This window comes from Pongo abelii, chromosome 18 (genome assembly GCF_028885655.2).
Source record: "Pongo abelii isolate AG06213 chromosome 18, NHGRI_mPonAbe1-v2.0_pri, whole genome shotgun sequence".
NCBI lineage: Eukaryota > Metazoa > Chordata > Mammalia > Primates > Hominidae > Pongo > Pongo abelii.
In genome coordinates, this window is record NC_072003.2 from 32,332,996 (window position 1) to 32,347,774 (window position 14,779).

The 14,779-nt window shown below is 61.8% G+C and overlaps 3 protein-coding genes across 9 annotated transcripts; all 3 read right to left on the reverse strand.

Moving 5' to 3' along the window:
• Positions 1 to 76: 76 nt before the first annotated feature.
• Positions 77 to 4,245, reverse strand: PAGR1 (PAXIP1 associated glutamate rich protein 1). Its single transcript, XM_009250629.4, has 3 exons — positions 3,182 to 4,245; positions 2,897 to 2,979; positions 77 to 645 (listed from the first exon to the last, which is right to left on the reverse strand). Exons 1-3 carry the CDS (start codon positions 3,661 to 3,663, stop codon positions 446 to 448), a joined length of 765 nt encoding a protein of 254 aa, XP_009248904.1. The 5' UTR covers positions 3,664 to 4,245; the 3' UTR covers positions 77 to 445.
• Positions 4,246 to 4,312: 67 nt separating this feature from the next.
• PRRT2 (proline rich transmembrane protein 2) lies at positions 4,313 to 8,041 on the reverse strand. Of its 4 annotated transcripts, NM_001132291.1 has the most exon segments (4): positions 4,455 to 5,568; positions 5,732 to 5,864; positions 6,265 to 7,208; positions 7,877 to 7,946. In NM_001132291.1, coding segments are annotated over 3 exon segments (1,023 nt in total). In that variant the 5' UTR covers positions 7,144 to 7,208; positions 7,877 to 7,946; the 3' UTR covers positions 4,455 to 5,557.
• A 986-nt stretch (positions 8,042 to 9,027) lies between these two features.
• On the reverse strand, positions 9,028 to 14,363 carry MAZ (MYC associated zinc finger protein). Of its 4 annotated transcripts, none has more exons than XM_024233455.3 (6): positions 14,049 to 14,363; positions 13,323 to 13,409; positions 12,383 to 13,233; positions 11,921 to 11,984; positions 11,473 to 11,644; positions 9,028 to 10,133 (listed from the first exon to the last, which is right to left on the reverse strand). In XM_024233455.3, the coding sequence occupies exons 1-6, from the start codon at positions 14,082 to 14,084 to the stop codon at positions 9,976 to 9,978; spliced, it is 1,368 nt and encodes a 455-aa protein (XP_024089223.1). In that variant the 5' UTR covers positions 14,085 to 14,363; the 3' UTR covers positions 9,028 to 9,975. The 4 variants fall into 4 exon arrangements, with proteins under 4 accessions (XP_024089223.1, XP_024089221.1, XP_054390822.1 ...); XM_054534847.2 differs by lacking the exon at positions 9,028 to 10,133 and adding an exon at positions 10,470 to 10,672 and having other exon boundaries at positions 14,049 to 14,187; XM_024233453.3 differs by lacking the exon at positions 14,049 to 14,363 and having other exon boundaries at positions 13,323 to 13,682.
• Between the last annotated feature and the right edge of the window lie 416 nt (positions 14,364 to 14,779).

Here is a 14,779-nt window from a genome sequence, read left to right on the forward strand (position 1 = left end):
TCCAATCTGGGTGAATACAATTCTGCCTCTCCCTTCAAGTGGGGCCTAACTGTTGAGCTACAGCTACAGCCCCTCCTTTTAAGAGATGATAGCTCTGCATCTTTTATTTCGGACTCAGAAAATTCAGTCCAGGTCTCTGAAGAAGTGTTCAATAGAAAACACACACTCACACACTCTCTCTATATAGGTGTTCAATAGAAAACACACACACACATTCTCTCTATAGGTTTTCAATAGAAAACACACACACACTCTCTCTCTACAGGTGTTCAATAGAAAACACACACACACACACTCTCTCTCTCTCCCTCCTTTCCGCAACGTGCTGTTTGGGAGCTTGAGGTTTCTCTCTTCTTCCCAAGTTTCTCAGTGTCTGGGCTGGGGAAGGAGGGCCCCGGCTCCAGCAGGTACAGACACTGCACCCTAGAGGCAGGAGCAGCGGGAGTCAGTATTTCCGCTGCCGAGGGAAGAGACTACTCCCGGAGGATCGGAGTGGGGGGCTGGCGGGGCTGGGGTCCTCCGAGTCCAGGCTGAAGAGGTCCCTCCCAGTACGAAGGATCTGCTCCTCCAGCTTCTTGTGTCTCTTCATGTCCGACAGCACCTTGTCCAGGCGGGCCTCCCGTTTCTGGCTCCGTGCTGAGCTTCCTGGAGAAGGGGAAGGTAAGATACATGGAAGAGATGGAGGTGGTGTGCACCAGACCTACCTGGACCTCACTCATCACTTGGGGAGCTGGTTAAACATGCAGGTCCCCAGGCCTCTGTCTTGGAGGACCTGAGGTTCGGGGTTGGACCTTTGGACCAGCAAAGATCTTGATTGACAGGAAGGCACAGGTAACGTGAAGAACAGGGAGGAACATACCGAGCAGGGGAATGGCAAGGGTAAAGGTCCCAGGACAAGAACAGAGTTCTGTTCAAAGAAGAGTGCAGGCCGGGCATGGTGGTTCACGCTTGTAATGCCAGCACTTTGGGAGGCTGAGGTGGGCGAATCACGAGGTCAGGAGTTCGAGACCAGCCTGGCCAACACAAAAAATTAGCTGGGCGTGGTGGCAGGCGCCTGTAATCCCAGCTACTCGGGAGGCTGAGGCAGGAGAATCGCTTGAACCCGGGAGGTGGAGGTTGCAATGAGCCAAGATTGCGCTACTGCACTCCAGCCTCGGTGACACAGCTAGACTCCGTCTCCCCCACCCGCCAAAAAAAAAAAAAAAAAAAAAAGAGTGCAGACAACTGGAGGTGGCAGGAAAAGCGCTTGGATTCTCCTTTGACATGCTCTTCCCTGGCAAGATGGAATCCCTCGGAAAATTTTAAGTGGAAAAGTGACATGATTTATGGCTGGGCACAGCGGCTCACGCCTGTAATTCCAGCACTTTAGGAAGCTGAGGCAGGCAGATCACTTTAGGTCAGGAGTTCAAGACCAGCCTGGCTAACATGGCGAAACCCCCTCTCTACTAGAAAATACAAAAATTAGCTAGGCGTGGTGACGTGTGTCTGTAATCCCAGCTACTCAGGAGGCTGAGGTAGAAGAACTGCTTCAACCCAGGAGGTGGAGATTGCAGTGAGCCAAGATCATGCCACTGCACTCCAGCCTGAGCAACACAGAAAGACTTCGTCTCAAAGAAAAAAAAAGTGACATGGTTTATATTTTAAAACGTTCATCTGAATTGCAGAAACTGGAAGCAGAGAGACCAGTTAGGAGCTACTACAACTATCCAGGCAAGAAAGACAGTGGCTTGGATGGGGATGTGGTGTTGAAAGTAGAGACTAGCAGAGGTACTTGGAAACGTACATCTTATAGCTACCAAGACTTGCTGCTGGTGTGAATGTTCAGGTAAAAGAGAGAGAAATCAAGAACGGCTCTAGGCTGGGTGCAGATTACAGGCTCATGCCTGTAATCTCAGCACTTTGAAAAACCGAGGCGGGTGGATTACTTGAGCTCAAGAATTCGAGATCAACCAGTCTGGGCAACACAGCAAGACTCTGTCTCTCCACCCCCTCAAAAAAAGAAAAAAGAAAAGTAAAAAAGGCATGACTCTGAGGGTAAATTCTAGGAAGGCATGTAGGGTGGGAAATGGGGCCACTGGTGTGATTAGACAATGTACATGGTAGTAGAGGGATGCGGATCTAGATAATATTGAAAGGCCAGGATTTGGACTTCTAGGCATGGGAAACGATAGAATTATCTGTAATTTTCCAAAATCAATAAAAACAACTAATCCGTAATTGTGTTTTTTGAGACGGAGTCTCACTCTCTCGCCCAGGCTGGAGTGCAGTGGTGTGATCTCAGGTCACTGCAACCTCCACCTCCCGTGCTCAAGCGATTCTCCTGCCTCAGCCTCCTGAGTAGCTGGGACTACAGGCGCCCGCCACCATGCCTGGCTAATTTTTTGTATTTTAATTGTCTCTTAAAGGAAGACGAGGGGTCAGGCGCATTGGCTCCTGCCTGTAATCCTAGCACTTTGGGAGGCCGAGGTGGGCGGATCAAGAGGTCAGGAATTCAAGACCAGCCTGGCCAACATGGTGAAAGCCTGTCTCTACTAAAAATACAAAAATTGGCCCGGCATGGTGGCATGCGTCTCTAATCCCAGCTACTTGGGAGGCTGAGGCAGGAGAATTGCTTGAACCCAGGAGGCGGAGGTTGCAGTGAGTCGAGATCGTGCCATTGCACTCCAGCCTGGGGGACAAGGGCAAGACTCCATCTCAAAAAAAAAAAAAAAAAGGAAGACAAGGTAGTAATCTAAGTCATAAAGATGGTGCTACTGGGTGAATACTCTCTCCTGCAGCTGTAAGTTGTGTGGCAGCTGAGGCTGAGGCAGCAAGCAAAGGCCTCTAGGGGAGCCGATCTTGGGTAACTGAGCCGAGGCCCTTCACCTCCCCCCAACTGTCCCCTCCTCGTTTGTACCTGGGGTGCGTCTCCGGTCAATCAGGGAGTCCTTTGGTGTCACTGGCTCATCATCAAAATCAAATTCCGTGGGCATGTGTGGTCTGGGACAGGTGAACAGAGTTAAGAGTGAGGGCGATCCTCCCTCCCACCCACACATGTGCTTCTCCCCCGCCCGTTCCTCCTCCCCTCCTGGCTTCCCTCCCTCTACTTTTAAAGGCTCCAGGGTCCCACATTTTCCCCTCCCTATTTCCTCCCGCCATCAGGGGAGCAGCCCCGGGACAAGGTGTAAGGGTGTGCCTTTACTTTTCCTCTTCCTCTTCTTTGGCCTCAGGCTCCTCATCGGATCTCTCCTCTTCGCTCTGGGCCTCCGGCGTGGGAGGCCGGCGGGGCAGGATCTCGGCTTGCAGCTCCAGGGTACCGTGGGCAGCCAGCAGTTCATAGAGCCGCTGGATTTCGGAGGGCGGGGGCATCCAGGGCTGCCCATCCGCGGGCAGCTCCACCTCCTCATCGCTGCAGGGCACGCACCAGTCCTCGGAGTCCTCCTCGGCAGGCTCTTCTCCCCCGGCGCTGGGGACTTCTCCCTGCGCCTCCTCGCCCCCGGACCCCTCACGCTCGGTCTCCTCTCGGCCTCCTTCTCCCTCGTCCTCGGCCTTACCGGCCGAGGCAGAGGGGCCTCCGGTATCCTCCACGGCCAGAGCCTGGAGGCCGGAGGTCACTTCCCCTTCTTCAGACAGAGGCGCCGCCGTGCTGGCCGCAGTGTCTCCATGGCCCCGAGCAAGGGACATAGGCCACTAGGGCAGGGACCCTGCGACGACAGATGCTGGAGTCCGAAGCCAGGGTCCCCCAAGGATCGGGCTCCCCTGGGGGTTCGGGACCGTCTCCAGCCAATCAGGCTCCCGCAGGAGACTCCGCGGCCAGACCGCCCGTCCCCGGGAGGGGGCGCTCAGTCCCCACCAAGGACCCCGCCCCGGGGATCAAGGTCCGGTACTCCGACGCTCCCGGGCCCCGCAAAAACCACTTTCCGAAAGAGGGAAAGGGGGAAGAGAGGGACGGGCCACTCTTCTTGCTTCCACGCCGCCCCTCTCCACACCTGGACGCGGCGCCCTCTCCCCAGACCTCTCAGTTGTGGGCCACGTCAAGTCAGATGCCATACGCACCTGGAGCTAAGACCCGCCTCCCAGGCTGCGCAGGGTCACGCTACGCAGGCGCACAGAAATGGCGCGGGAGGCTCCGCTCTAGGCAAGGCTACTTGCAAGAGGACCGCGAGGGAAGGTTTGCTCATGCGCGAGTAGGCGCACAGGCTTCAGCCCACAGTAAAGATGGCCGCCGGGAAGGCGCATGCGTATACCACCCAGTAAGGTTCTGCCAGAAGAGAGGCAGCACCGCCGCGCCGGCGGGACGAACGCAGGAACCAACCGAGACTGGAGGCGAGTCTCATGCAGTCTCCGTTTATTGGTGTTTCAGACTCATGCAGCATCCGGCATACAAAAAGGGAGAAATCAGTTTGATAATAGACTTTTTTTTTTTTTTTTTAAGAATTTCAGTTTTTTTTTCCCCCAGACTTTTTTTTTTTTTTTTTTTTTTTTTTTTTTTTTAGGAAAAAAACCCCGCCAAATCCGAACCGCGTTGTAGCTCGGTCCCCGCCTCCTCAGCGGGCTGTCGCGTGCAACAAACCTCCCCCGTCATCTTAGAAAATAATTATAGAGCGCGCCGCCCCGCCCTCGCTCCTGCCAGTGGGCGCTTTGGTCCTATTTTTTGGATTATTTCGTTACGAAGCACGTGAATGAATCTAGCCCCGACACCTTCAAGAAAGAAACTCGCGGACTGGGGTTGAAAAGCCCAGGTGGGCGGGTCAACTCCAGCTGACCTGGAAGGGTCAGCGCCGCGTCCCTCCCTTCTTCCCTGCGTGCGTTCGGAACCAGTGCTCGCCACCCTCACCCGAGTCCCCATACGAGGCCCGGCTTGCCAGCTCTGCGACCTGCCAGGCACCCTTGGGTGTCCGACCCTGGGTGGTCCCAGCAGAGAACAGTCCGAGCCCGGGGTTGGGGAGCCCTCTCCCAACACTGCTCCCCGCCCCCAAGCCTCATCTAAGTGCTGTCAATTTTGCAGAGTAAACGGTGACGGGAGGTTGGAGAAGAGGATGCTTAAGGGAGATGAGGAGGCAGGAAGAGGAAGGGGGCGGGACATGGAGAGGAAAGGGGAGATGATAAAGAAGGGAAGGAAGAGAGGACTGAGGGTTGAGAGATGCCAAGACAATGAAAGTTGGGAGGAGGAGGCCAGGGTGGAGGTCCAGAGAATTTGGGAGGCTGGAAGAAGTGCAGGGAGGCCAGGAGAGATGCAGGGAGGCTGAGAGCGCAGAGTTGGGGAGGTGTTCAGGGAGGTTTCCAGAGTGCAGGGAGGTTTCCAGAAGTGCAGGGATAGGGGGCCAAGAGGCCGGAGGGGATGCAGGCATTAGTGCAGGGAGGTTGGAACCAGTGCAGGGATGAGGCAGGCCTACAGTTGGCAGAGGAGCCTGGCAAGATGCAGGAGCAGGACAGAAGCTGTAAACAAGGCCGCTCAGGCTCCCTTGGTCCTTAGGGGTGGGGGCCAGGGCCATCAGTTGGGCTTCCCCCAGGGGAGGGATGGGCCCAAGGCAGCTCCCAACAGGAAGAAAAGTCTTGGGATGCGGGGCAGAGCCCCTCACTTATACACTGTGGGAGAGGAGAGGGAAGGACAGACAGGGGGGAGGGGGAGACAAGGAGAGACAAAGGAGAGGTAAGGAGGACAGACAGGAGAGAGCAGGGGCAGGGGTTAGTAAAGCTGCCCTTGCCAACCCTTCCATTCCTCCCCTGCCTGTCCCAAGCCCCCACTCACCGCCTAAGTTGATGACGCAGGAGGCGATGATGATGAGGACTCCCCCCACCAGCGCCACGATGCTTAAGAGCTTGGCTACACGGCCCAGACGCTGGGCCCCGTCCACGTCCCCCTGCTGCAGGCTGTTCCGAGACTGGGGTTAGGACGAGGGGTGGAGGCACATGGCCGGGGTCAGGAGAAGCCAGCTCAGAAGGGATCAGGTGGAAAAGTCATCCAGAAGAGAGAGAGGCCAGCCCCATAGATGGCGGGTAAGGGAGGAAGGAGGAGTAGAGGGGCAGGGGGAGGAGGGCACAGGTCAGCGAGGCTGTGTGACACATGTGTTTCCATATCCCTCCCACCCAAAGGGGCAGGGCAGTGGTGGCTCAGAGGGTTAGGTCCTAGGGAGAGGCAAACAAAGGCCTGGAATTGGGGAGGTGGGATCCATGCAGAGAGGAGAGGGGAAGGAAGGCATGATTACTCCAGGGGCTCTATTGCAGCGCTGGCGGGAAGCTGGGAGCCACAGCAGGCCTGGGTTAGGGTCCCATGGGGCTCACCATGACAGCATAAGCGAAGGCCACGATGTTGACAGGCCACATGGGGCAGAAGCAGGACAGGATGGCAAGGATGATGTAGTCCCGAGGTTTCTGGGTGCCTTCACCCCCCTCCACCCCAGGACCTGCCAGCTGGGAGCTGGGGTGGCGGCTCAGGCTACCTCGGGGAGATCCTGGATGCCCACTGTGCGCCCTTCCCATTCGATCCTCCTCAACCAGCTGCTGCAGCACTCGGGGGGGAGCCCCATTGGCTGGGGGGGATTTTTTTGAGGGTGGCGAGTGAGGCTCAGGGGCTGGGCCCTCTTCCCCATCGCCAGCCTGCAGGGGCACCACTGCCCCATTCTCTTGCTTTTCCCCTACACTCTCAGACAGAATCTCAGGGGTGGGGTCCTCCTGAGTAGGGAGCTCTGGTTGAAGGGCTGGCTTGGGGGTAGGCTGGGAATCTGGCTGGGGGTCTGGCTGGGGAGCAGGCTCTGGGGCTGGTTCAGGTGGGGCTGCAGACTCCAGCCTGGACCCCTGGTCTGCAGTGGTCTCTTTGCTCACTTCTGGTTTGGACACTGTTTCTTGGCATGGGTCTTCGGGGCTGCAGTTGGCCTTTGATTCCCCTCCTGGGCTTAAGCTGAGGTCTGTGGCCTGGGCTGTTTCTGAGGCCCCAGCTGGGGTCTCTGTGGTTTCTGGAGCCAGCTCAGCCTTGGGCCCTGAGTCCACAAGGGCCGCAGTGGTGTCTGGGCCTGGCTGCAGGGCCTCTGGCTGGTCTGGTACCCCTGCTAGGACCTGGGGAGGGCCAGTTTCAGCTTCAGAATGGCCAGGCCCTTCGCCTGGAACCTCGGGACTCTCCTCAACCCCCTTCATCTCAGAGATCTCAGAGCTGCTGGCTGCCATCTTGAGATGGGAGAGGGGAGAGAGCCCCTATGGGGAGGATGGAATAGCAGAGACAGCGGCAAACCCTGGAAGAGGAGGAGATAGGCTTGGGGTGAGGAGGGAAGAGGGCGCTCAGCACTGCAGGCCCAATTGGGCCACATTACTGTCTCGGGGCCAGCCCTGCACTGCCTCTAGGGAGAGGAAGAAAAGTTGGGGTTTCCTTTGCCTTAGGGTGGGACATCCCTGGGGGAGGAGTGCTCTACTCAAAGTCTTCTGCTTGGAGAGCCCTGAGGAAGATTAACCCTTTTGTAAAAAGGACCTTCTTCAGGGTCTCTCCCTGGGTCCATCCAACATGATCCAGACTCTCAGATCCCAGCACCCCAAAATCAACGAGCTGTGTGCAAACAGCACTCCGACAGGCCGACTGAGAAGAGGACCCGACATTCGCATTCCACTCCCTCTGCATCCTCCCCTCCTCCCTGGGCTCCCAGGCGGTGCGGGTTTTCTTGCTGCGCGTTTAGGGCGAGAACGCTCCCGCTCCTTTCTGGGGGACCTGGTTATCTCCTCCGATCCCCTGTCAGCCCCTCTCCCGGGGCTTCCCTCGCCTTCGGTGGGCTAGCGCCTCCTCCCGATGGTTCAGCCCGCCCAGCACCACCACCAGCCCTCTAGACACCCGCATTCCCGTGCAATCCGCCCGGCGTCAGCCGTCGGTCGGTCCACTCCTACCCGCAGCGTCAGTCTGCCCGGGTCTCACCTCGACGCCGGCCTCCGGCCAGCTCCCGCTGCCGCTGCTGGCTTTTGCAGCAGCCGCAGCCCAGGAGGGAGCAAGTCAGCTAGGGAGGGAGGGAGGTGGCGGGTCTCCCTCCTCTCCCCTCCCGTGTGCTCATCCCCTCCTCTCCGGTCCCCTCCCCTACGCTCCGCCGCCGTCGCGCGCCGCCCCCGCCCCTCGCGAGCCTCCGGCCCCTCCCGCCAGCCCAAGGGAGCCACGCGTTACCCAAGCAACCGGCCCGGGGACCACTCGCGCCCCCTCCCTGCCCCTTCCCACGCGCGCCTCCAGGAGGGACGCCTCCTTCCTAAGTCCCCGGCCCCTCCCGCCAACGGTCACCGGGATCCCTGGAAGAGACAGGGGTTTGGGGAAAACGGAGAGGGTTCTGCGAGGAGACGGGACCAGTGAGACAAGCAGGACCGGGTGGAGGCGCCCCTACGAGCAGGAGGGCAAGGAAGATGGGGCAAGACGCGGGGAGGCTGCAGAGGAGAAGCAGGGTGGGGTTTGGAGAGAATGGAGCCTGCAGAAAGGAGCGGCAGAAACTGACGTTGGAAGGCTCAAAAAAGGGGCCCTGGAAAGGACGGAGCGAGGACAAGAAAGGGAATTCCAAGGGGCAGGAGGGGCTGGGCAGAAGAGCCCGTGTAAACACAGGGTGGCCCATGCCCAGGATGAGGGACAGGTGCAGCTTTCATTCTCTACCTCGCTGTTCCCAGTCCTAGGGCTCGGACTCCCCAAGCCTTTCCGCAGCCGCATCCACCCACCATGGCCTCAGGGCCGTGACGCGCGTGGGGAGGGATGCGGCTGGGGGCTGAGCAGCCGCCATGAGTGTGGACGGGGGAGGGCGGCATTCCCGTCTGGCAGCTCTGTTTGGGTTTCTGACGGGGCCTCTTCAAATCTCCAGGGGCTATTCTGGGCCTGTCCGGGTTGGGAATTCCCCAGAGACCTGGCACTTGCTCTCCACAGCCACAGCCTTGGCCCCGCCCTGTATCTGTGCTGCCGCCAGTAAGGCTGCCCCTGGGGAGGGCGGAGCCAGAACCCCACAGCCACACAGGGCAGAGCTAGGCTGGACTGACGGACACCAGGCCAAGAAGAAACCCTTGGGGGTGGGGGCAGTTGCTTAGTGAGGGCAATTCATTCAATCCAGAGCCAGAAACAGGATTTTATTTAAAATTTATTGTAATGGGGTCCGCGCAAAAGGAAGGGGTGGAGAGTGGGGTACATGCAGGGGACACAGGAACACGATGACATGGCCAGGGCCACAACTTCTTCTGTCGTGGGGAAGAGGGATGAAAAGACAAGACCAGGGCTGGAGCTGGGGTGGAAGAGGGGAGGGGGACACTGGCTGCATTCCCCCACCCCCAGGAAGCACCTCTAGGCCCTGGACCCCTCGCTCACCCTGGCCCCTAAGACTCCATCTCTTCTCTGCCTCTGGCCCTCCTGGCTCCTCCTGCTCCCCTTGACTTTTTCCCCTGACAGATTCTCAAGTAGGACGATGTTCAGGGCCTGACCCCAAACCCCCATACCACCTTATGAAGGTACAACCTTTGCCGGCCCTGCTTCTGCCCCTCCTCAAACCTCACCGCTTTCCCTCTCTGGGACAGCTCTGATCCCCCTCCTTCCTCTCCTCCCTCCCCCTGGAAAAAAAAAAAAAAAAGGAAAAGAAAGCACCAACTCCCCGGGGAGGGGCTGCAGACAGCAGGGGGAGAGGACTGGAAGGAGAGAAGAGGACCGTCGAGGGAAGAGGCTCACAAGTCCCTGGGAAGACAGGGCATGGGCTTACAGAGAGGAGAGGGGGTACGGGCAGTGGCTGCTCGTGTCCTCTGCCACCCCTGCCCACTGTCCAGGGGACTTCAACACAACCGAGGGGACAGGTTTGTGTGGGGTCAGGTCTGATAGAAGAGAGGAGCAGGAGAAACAAATCGTTAAAACCTAGCGAATTCCCCTAAGAAAACATTTCTTCCTCCTTTCCTTCTGGAGGCTTCTTGGTTGGTGGGGAAATAGGAGTTGGTGGGAAAAGAGGGGGGAGAGGAGCCTGTACCAAGGGACTCTACTCCATTCTCCCCTCTCCCCCGCAACCAACTTGGAGCTCACCAGGGTTGGGAGGGAAGTGGCTGAGAGCTCACAGGCACCCCCTCCGCCCCCGAGAGGGAGCCCACAGCTGTGGGAGGGGCTGCTACTGCTGCTGCTGCTGCTGCCGCCGCCGCTGCCGCCGCTGCCGCCGCCATTGGACAAACCTCACCAGTACCTGCACAGGAGAAACACCACGGATCACAGCGCGATCTGAATGGCAAGAGCCTTGCCCTCACCCCACACCTTCCCAGCCTGCTTCCCCTGGGACACAGCCGTTGCTCACTTCCTATCTGGTCCCCAGAGGCCTCAGCCTGCATCCTCACCCAGACAGAGCAGTTCTCCTCAAGGATCCTCCCTGTGCCCAGAAGTCTCCCTAGCCTGAGTGGTACATGGGCATCCCTCGCCTTCCTGAGATCCCCTATTGGGCCCTTTGAGCCCCCTTGTCCCCCATACCCCCCATCCCGCCCCCCAGCCATGCCCCACGCCTTGCCTGGTGGGTGCGGGGTCCCCCTCAGCAGGTGGGCTGTGGCTGGGGGGCGTCTCCCGGGACAGGGGGGGCGGCCCCCCCCAGATGGGTCTGCATGTGGCCGGCCAGCTGGGCAGGGGTCTTGCAGTGCACGCTGCACAGCTTGCACAGGATGCGGTCAGCCCGCGGGGCCTGGAGCCCGTGGTCCTTCACCGCGTGGATGCGCAGGTATGCTGCCGTGGTGAAGCCTATTGGGGGGTGGATTGGGATGGGGCGGGGGTCAGCCAGGCGGAGACCCCAGAGACGGGGCTGATCTCCTAGGCGGGGGATGCCCTCCTCAGATGGCCCTGTCCTCCTCCCACGGCATCCTTGGTAGCCTGGGGCCAACTGCTCTGCTGGGGCTGGTAGGCACAGCCCCTCCCTGAGCCTGGGGCCTGGCTTGTGTGGTGCCAGCTTCTCAGCCTTGGTACCTACAGAGCTCACTCTCCATGGCCAGGAGACCTCTCCCAGGATGACAGGACACTGACTCCTAGCCACTTGCAGGGTTGACCCTCAGCAAAGACGGCTGTGTCCCCTTCCCTCCAGTGCCCCGCGGTCTCAACCCAGTTAACCGGTGAGTCTGACTAAAAGCAGCTTTTTCTGCTACCCGTGCAGGGTGCGTGCTGGTATAAAGCCCGGCCCGTGTACTCCACCTGCCCCAGGAGCTGGAGACAAGACCTTGTGGCTACGCAGCGGAAACCTTGCCTTGTGACCCCTAGAACTGGCTTTCTTGACTACTCCTTCCCCAGAGCAGCCAAGTTCTACTCCCCCTCTCCCCACACATGACCAGGAGGTTCAACCTCTCTGGCAAATCATCTTCTCCAGCCAGGACTTCTTAGAGTCTAACGATGTTCATTCAGGTGTCCCCCCACTGCTCCCTTGACCTCTTGGAGAAATCTAGACGCCACGAGCTCTTGGCTACAGCACCCTTAGCCCGTATCCGTGGCAGGGCGTCTGGCCAGGCGCCCACCCTCTGCCCCTGGCCCTCCCGGCAGCCCTCGGCATGTACCTTTGTTGCAGAGCTCACAGACATGGTGAGGGCCCTGGCTGTGCACCTTCATGTGGTCCGAAATATAAGCCGAGCTCAGCATCTTGCCACACACGTGACATGGCACTTTCTCCTCGTGTCGTACTGTGTGCGCCCGCAGCCGATCCTTCGTGGCGAAAGCTGCCTCACATTTCTGGGGAGGGGGGAGGGGCGTGGGGGGTGTCACAGGAGAGTTAAAGCTTGGCGGGCTGGGAAGGGGAGAGCAAGAGGTTAAAGGAATCAGAGCCTTGGGGAATCTTTGATCTGTAGAAAATGGGAGTGACATGATGAGGCCTTGAAGAAGGGATGAGAAATGGAGTGAAAAGGCAAAAAGAAGAGAGAGAAAAAGGGGGTCTGAGAGGCTGACTCAGACAACTACCATGAGGATCAAAATCATGAAAACCAGGACAGGAAGAGGCGGGCTTCCTACCTCACATTTGAAGGGCCGTTCTGTTGAGTGCACTTGTCTGACGTGACTGTTGAGGTGATCCGGCCTGGGGACACGTTGGGGTTGGGGTTAGGGCGGAGGTGGTGCGCCCCAAATCCACCAAACTGCACCACAGGCCTTTCCGAGGATCCCTGCGCCTCCTCCCGGAGCCCAGGCCGTCACAGCGCCACTTCAGCAGGAAATCCCTCCCCTGGAGCCCAGCAGCCGCCGCCGCCGCCGCCTCCTCCCACGCGAAGCTTCCGTCAACCCCAAGGCCCACCTCCTCGACAAAGGACCACCCCTTGCTCCCTGGTAACCGGGAGAGGCTTCCTCCCTCCGCCCTGGGAGGGGCTCCCCTTCCCCAGCCTCAGCAGCCGCCTCCCTCCCCGCCAGCCACGGCCAGGCCACCTCCGTCGCGTCCCTCCCTCCCCACGGCCTAGCGGGCGGCCGAGGCCCCGTGCACACCGGGAGAAGCTCTTGCCACAGTGGGAGCAGTTGTAGGGCTTGTGCACAGCGCCGTCATGTGAGCGCACGTGGTAGCTCATGCGGTCCTTGCGCTTGAAGCGCTGCTGGCACACCGGGCACTGGTAGGGCTTCTCGTCCGAGTGCGACAGCTTGTGTCGGTTCAGGTGGTAGACGTCGCGGAAGGCCTTGCCACACATCTCGCAGGCGTGGTTCTTCCGGATGCGCTTCCCCGAGGCGGTCGTGGTCACCACGCCACCGGCGGCCACTGCGGCAGCGCCGCCGCCGGCACCCGCCTCTCCCCCTCCCCCGCCGGCTCCGCTCAGCTGGGGCACGCTCAGGAGACTCAGGGGCACCATGGTGGGCATCTTCATAGCACCCGAGGGGACCCGGCCGGCCTTGGCTCCCGTGTGGATGGCTTCGTGCCTCCGGAGATTGTAGCCGTTCTTGAACTCCTTGGCGCACAGAGCGCAGATGTAGGGCCCCTTGCTCTTTGTCTTCTTTTCCAAGGCAGAAGCGACCGGGGCCACGGCGACCGTCGAGGTTGGGGCTACGACGGCGGTGGCCGCCGCCGCGGCGATAGTGGCGGCGGAGGCGGGGGGCGCGGCCTCGGCCGCGGGCGCCGACACGGGCGGGGGTGGCGGAGGGGGCGCCGGAGGCTGCTTCAGGGCCGCTGTGTCCACCGTGGAGGCGGCGGCAGGGGCCGGGGGCGCGGCAGCGACGGCGGCAGCAGCGGCGGCAGCGGCCGCAGCAGCCGCGGCAGACTCCTGGGCGGCGGCGAGCACGGGGAGCAAGTCCACCTGGAGGGGCTCGGCCGCCGGGGCCTGGGGCGTGGGCGGGGGCGCTGGCGCGGCCTGCGGAGACAAGGCGCCGAGTGGGCCGCGGGTGCGGGTGCGGGTGGGCGCCCCCCCCAGCCCGGGCCGCCGCGGCCGGCCCTACTCACCTGGAATGGACTCTGGGCGCAGCCCTGGGAGGCAAAGAAGCGGGACTGGAGCTCAGCCCCGACCTGCAGGGGGTTCTGGGCGTGACCCTGAGGTGGCGGGAAGGAGTTCATGAGGCCGCCCACCCCCCGGGAGTCCAGGCCCAGCACGGGGAAGGGGGGGGCCAGCAGCGTGCAAGGAAACACCGGGAACATGGCCTCGGCCTCAGCGGGGCCCCCGGGGCTCAGCGGGGGCCGGGGGCGCGGGCCGCGCGGGGCCCGGGCTCGGGGCGCCGCCCCCGGCCGGCCGGGCTTGGCCGCGCCGAACGCATGGCCCGCGGGCCGCCCCGCCGCCCGCGCACCCCGGCCGGCGGGAGGGAGGAAGGGAAGGAAGGCGCCTTGCGGGCCGCGGAGCGCCGCGGCGACGGCGGCGGCGACGCCCCCTGGGTGGGGGCGGGAGGCCCCGCGGGGCCGGGGCCGGGGGCGGGTGCCCGGGCGGCGGCGGCGGCGGCGGCGGCGGCGGCGGCGGTTGGAGCCTGGCGGGGCGGGGTGGGGGGAGCGAGGGAGCAGCCTCGGCCCCCGCCGCGCGCGCGCCCAGCCGGCGCCTCGGGGAGGGCGGGGGAGGGCGCGAGGGAGGGAGGGGGACAGCTGCGCGCGCACCGGGCGCGCGGAGGGGGGGTGGGACGGGAGGGAGGGCGGGCAGGAGGGGGTGTGGGCAGGGGGGTGGGGGCGGGGGGAGGGGGTTGTTACCTGGAAGATGAAGCTGCTCCAGTTGCTGGGATCCATGGCGGAGGGAGGGAGGGAGGTGGCTCGCGCTCACCCTGGGGCGGGAGGAGGAGGAGGCGGCGGTGGGGGAGGGGGAACCCGGGGAGGAGGCGCGCGGGGCGGGCAGGAGGGGGGGAGGTGGAGGGTGGGGGAAGCGGAGCACACTGCGCGCGGGGAGGGCGGGCGGGGGGCGCGAGGACACACAAGAGGCTGGAGCGGGCGCGAGCGCTAGCGCGAGCGCGCGCGTGGCCAGCGGGAGGGGCAGGCGCGAGAGGGACTCTGGCGGGAGGAGGGACGGGGGAGCCACCCAGCAGCCCGAGTCGCCCCGAGCGCGAGACCCCTGAGACGGCTGCTGATTGGCTGACGATGGCGCAGGTGGTGGGCGCGCGGGAGACGGGGCGGCTTCTCTCCTCTTCCCCCCTCCAACGATTCCACCCCCCCTCCCTCCTCCAGCGGCCGTTATTTCGCGCGCACGCGCACAAGGCCGCCGTCGTTGCCGAGCGGGAGAATGGGGGAGCGCGCGCCGGGGGCACGGACGGGGCGGGGCTAATCCCTGAGCGCGCGCCCGCCTAACGGTCGCAGGCCTCATGCTTCGGCTTCCGCTTTTTGCGTCCTGCAGGCCACCGTCCTCCCCGCCCCATTCCAGCGGTTTATTTACAATCCTGCGATGAGTCGTTCCCCGAAGATGGCGCCCAGTGGAGTCGCCGGCCTCGTTC

Bases quoted from the DNA above. Each gene is read 5' to 3' on its own strand.
- PAGR1 (XM_009250629.4), bottom strand. From the start codon at position 3,663: ATGTCCCTTGCTCGGGGCCATGGAGACACTGCGGCCAGCACGGCGGCG. The intron at 2,980-3,181 runs GTAAAGGCACAC...CACCTGTCCCAG, and splicing joins AAAGAAGAGGAAGAGGAAAA to ACCACACATGCCCACGGAAT. The intron at 646-2,896 runs GTACAAACGAGG...CCCCTTCTCCAG, and splicing joins TGACCGGAGACGCACCCCAG to GAAGCTCAGCACGGAGCCAG.
- PRRT2 (XM_009250628.4), bottom strand. From the start codon at position 7,143: ATGGCAGCCAGCAGCTCTGAGATCTCTGAGATGAAGGGGGTTGAGGAG. The intron at 5,865-6,264 runs GTGAGCCCCATG...TCCTAACCCCAG, and splicing joins CCTTCGCTTATGCTGTCATG to TCTCGGAACAGCCTGCAGCA.
- MAZ (XM_054534846.2), bottom strand. From the start codon at position 13,514: ATGTTCCCGGTGTTTCCTTGCACGCTGCTGGCCCCCCCCTTCCCCGTG. The intron at 11,645-11,920 runs GTAGGAAGCCCG...CCCCCTCCCCAG, and splicing joins AACGGCCCTTCAAATGTGAG to AAATGTGAGGCAGCTTTCGC. The intron at 10,673-11,472 runs GTACATGCCGAG...ACCCCCCAATAG, and splicing joins CTGTGAGCTCTGCAACAAAG to GCTTCACCACGGCAGCATAC.